Below are 3,568 nucleotides of genomic sequence, written 5' to 3'. Positions count from 1 at the left end.
TTTTTGTTGAACAATCCCTGACTAACAAGCTCATCATGAATTTGTTTTCCTGTGTGGACGTCTTTCAAAGTGCCACATGCCTTCAAAATGCAAGCATAGGTGACTGCATCTGGAGAGAAGCCCTCGCTTCGCATTCGATGGAAACATCCCAATGCTTCTTGGCCCTGCCCCTGTTGGGCATAACCTACAATCAATGCATTCCAAGAGACTGCATCTCGATGAGGAGTCTTGTCAAGAACTTGTTGAGCTTTCAAAAGTACACCACACTTGGCATACATGTCAACCAAATCATTGCCAAGCATGACAGTTCTTTACAACAACCCCTGATTGAAAATCTCATCGTGAATTTGTTTGCCCATACAATGTCTCACATAATGCCACATGCCTTCAAAATGCAAGCATAGGTGACTGTATCTGGAGAGAAACCCTCATTTCGCATACAATGGAAACAATTCCAAGCTTCCTGGCCCTGGCCTTGTTGGGCATATACTGCAATTAATGCAGTCCAAGAGATGACATCTCGGTTGGGAAGCTCGTCCAGAACTTGTTGTGCTTTCCAAAATACACCACAATTAGCATACATGTATACCAATGCATTGCCAAGCACGACATTCTTCTCCAACAACCTCTGACTAGCAATCTCGTCATGAATTTGTTTACCCAGATCAACGTCTTGAATAATACCGCATTCCTTCAAGGCACAAGCATAGGTGACCACATCCGGAGACAGGCCCTCACGTCGCAAGCGATGAAAACAGCCTAGAGCTTCGTGACCCTGCCCATGTCGGGCATATCCTGCAATAAGTGCAGTCCGGACCGACAACATCCCGGACTGGAAGCTCATCAACAACTTGTTGTGCCCTGACAAGTGCACCACACTTAACATACATACTGACCAACAAGCTCTGTAGCCTGCGAACTGCTTGTGGAGAAGATTGAATTGCTCCTAAGTGTGCCACGTGGGTTATTGAGAGGCCAGGGATGCGATTTCCAAAACTTGTTGTGCTTTCCAAAGTACACCACAATTAGCATACATGTATACCAACGCATTGCCAAGCACGACATTCTTCTCCAACAACCTCAATCATCGTTTTTACTTTCTCTGGAAGGAGAAAATTCCACTTGTAATTACTAGCATAAACTGCACTTAATTAAATAAACAACGAACACGGACCAACTTCTTTGTATTGCTTTCCATCACTAGATCGAGGTCCATGAGGTCGAACAGGGGAAACCCCCCGCACCCAAGCTCAAGCAAGTCCCCGCCTCTATCGACTCCTACAAAGATTTTTCTTTCTCTACTTCAGGAAACCTTCAACGAAGCAGCGCAACTGCTCTGAGAGCCGAGAGCGCTGGCAATGGATTCTCATCTTCCAGGCTTCTGTGACGACAATGAACCCATTTGCACTCACTTTCTCTGCGTGCATCATCCTACAAAGGCTATACTCTATCTGTGCTTTCCTTTCCATGGTTTTCGGCTTTGCTTCACACACACACACACACACAGCTCCCTTCAGCTGCAACATGCGCCGTCTCTCCTGTCCATCTTTGTGAAAGAGAGAGTCAAAACGAAAATTGGATATATGTTAATGTTAGAGAGAGAGAGAGATAGAGAGATAGAGAGAGACTTACTTGTGACAAGCAATTAGGGGTTGAGAAGAAAGTGCAGCATGGAAACTGCGTCGATTTTGTGCTGATGTTATTATATCGGATGTCAAAAAAGCATCGCACGAAAAGCAGGCAGGCAAAGAGTCAAGAGCACTTGGCTTAATAAAATCCATTGGCAAGGGAATTTTTTTTTTTTGATGTAGCGCTAAGCGCTGGATTACTGAGAGGCCACGGATTTCAAATTGGGTACTAGGCTAACGAAGTAACAAGCCCCCCCCCCCCCCCCCCCAACGATACATACACGATACAAATTATATAATTGCAATCAAAGCAAGTCCCCCACCATACATACACAATACAAATACATGTCTCCGAATAGGTCTCTACGCGTGTCTTTTTAAGGTCTCTACGCATGTCTTTTTAATGGGTATCTCACAAGATACCACTTAGCAGTCAAGTGCAAAACATTTGGAGAGGGAAGGGAAAGGAACGCTTTCTAGTGAAAAAAGGGAGAGAAGGGCACGTGGAGAGAGAGAGAGAGAGAGAGAGAGAGAGATGCTTTTGGCGGTTCAAAAGGGTGGGTAGTCTTGTTTATTGGCAAATAAACAAATACGTAACTTCAGATTAACAATTATAAATGTGAATCGTCACATGATGACCGAGGGGTCGTCTATTGTACATATGAACCAACGTGCACCTTAATAAAACATAACCGTTCGTACCTGCTTCTGGTGTTACTGTCTGTGTACTCTCTCTCTCTCTCTCTTTGTGTTCTATACAGTAGCTGTCTACATGGTATCATTCGCTGACAACTACTAATCCTCTAGAGTACTAGCGCCCTCACGCTTCTCCCTGCACGCTCTGATTCTTGGTTTGATCCGGACTCATCAAGAAGCATGGCTGCAGCGAGCACTTCATCCACCGTGTCCAAATTCTACCAGATCGAGAAGCTTCAGGGCTCGAATTACCTTCCCTGGAGCCTTAGAATAAAGATAGTCCTGGAAAAGGCTGGAAACTGGGGAGTGACAAATGGTGCTGAACCTGACCCTGCACAACAACCTGTTGCTGCTGGTGCAGCACCACCTACTGCGGATGAAATTGCAGCCTGGAAAAAGAAAGACCTCGAAGCCCGAACAGAAATTGTGCTGCATCTTGGTGATCGCCAACTAACACCATATTAGAGAGTTTGAGACTTTAGAGACAATTTGGGAATCACCAATGTCTTAAAGATTTGTCCATATGGACAAATCTCAAACTATTTTCAAAGTCCAACTCCTTCCACAAGGTAGTACTTGAAAATATCTTTCAAGCCATGCTCTCAAAACTTTGGTTAAAATTTGGCCATGTGGTCAAATCTTAAATTAATTTTGAAAGTGGGAATTGGGAAATTCCCAAATTCATTGATATGGTGTTAACTCCAATTGGTTAGAACGTTGGAAACTGCTGAGGAGATGTGGACATTTTTGAAGACACAGTACCAACAGACAAATGTCGTATCCCGAGTTCTCCTGCACAAGCAACTGAATGAGATCCAAATGGAATCCTATGCCATGACTGAGGCTTTTCTTGAAGCATGGTAGGCTGCGAATGACAACCTTTTAATTGCTAGACTCACCCTCCCCGAGGAGGTTCAAGTAAATGTGTTGTTGAATGCTTAAATTACCTGATTCATGGCAGTCTTTCGTTTCTCAATATTCTAATACACCTAATTTGAAGCTAATAACTCTGCTGGCTAATATAAGACAAGAAGATCAAATTCGAAATCGGCGGACCAATACACTGTTGACACCTTCCAGCACATCTTCCACCACTCCCCTAGCTATGCTTGCAGGAGGTTCTAGAACACACACTCGTTTCCGACCTAGACAATTTCTATCCCGTCAATCTCACTTGCTTAGGCAATCTAGTTCAAATCCAGGATCTTCCTTCTCTAGACAATCAGGACCAACCTTTAGTCAAA

General features: G+C 44.1%; 2 protein-coding genes across 2 annotated transcripts; one reads left to right on the top strand and one right to left on the bottom strand.

The window, feature by feature from the left end:
• Positions 1–367: 367 nt before the first annotated feature.
• LOC147419356 (putative pentatricopeptide repeat-containing protein At3g13770, mitochondrial) lies at positions 368–826 on the bottom strand. Its single transcript, XM_086506173.1, has one exon. It carries the CDS (start codon positions 824–826, stop codon positions 368–370), a length of 459 nt encoding a protein of 152 aa, XP_086362299.1.
• A 1,678-nt stretch (positions 827–2,504) lies between these two features.
• LOC147419355 (uncharacterized) lies at positions 2,505–3,188 on the top strand. The gene is made up of 2 exons (XM_086506333.1): positions 2,505–2,772; positions 3,022–3,188. Exons 1-2 carry the CDS (start codon positions 2,505–2,507, stop codon positions 3,186–3,188), a joined length of 435 nt encoding a protein of 144 aa, XP_086362459.1.
• Positions 3,189–3,568: the final 380 nt, after the last annotated feature.

Source organism: Adiantum capillus-veneris, chromosome 29, assembly GCF_014529385.1.
Source record: "Adiantum capillus-veneris isolate H3 chromosome 29, ASM1452938v2, whole genome shotgun sequence".
In the NCBI taxonomy this organism is placed as follows: Eukaryota; Viridiplantae; Streptophyta; class Polypodiopsida; order Polypodiales; family Pteridaceae; genus Adiantum; species Adiantum capillus-veneris.
This window is presented reverse-complemented; position numbering and strand designations above follow the sequence as displayed.

Coding starts and splice junctions, on each gene's coding strand:
- LOC147419356 (XM_086506173.1), bottom strand. CDS start 826: ATGTTGTCGGTCCGGACTGCACTTATTGCAGGATATGCCCGACATGGG.
- LOC147419355 (XM_086506333.1), top strand. CDS start 2,505: ATGGCTGCAGCGAGCACTTCATCCACCGTGTCCAAATTCTACCAGATC. Junction 2,773..3,021: donor GCTGCATCTTGGTGATCGCC/AACTAACACCAT, acceptor TGATATGGTGTT/AACTCCAATTGGTTAGAACG.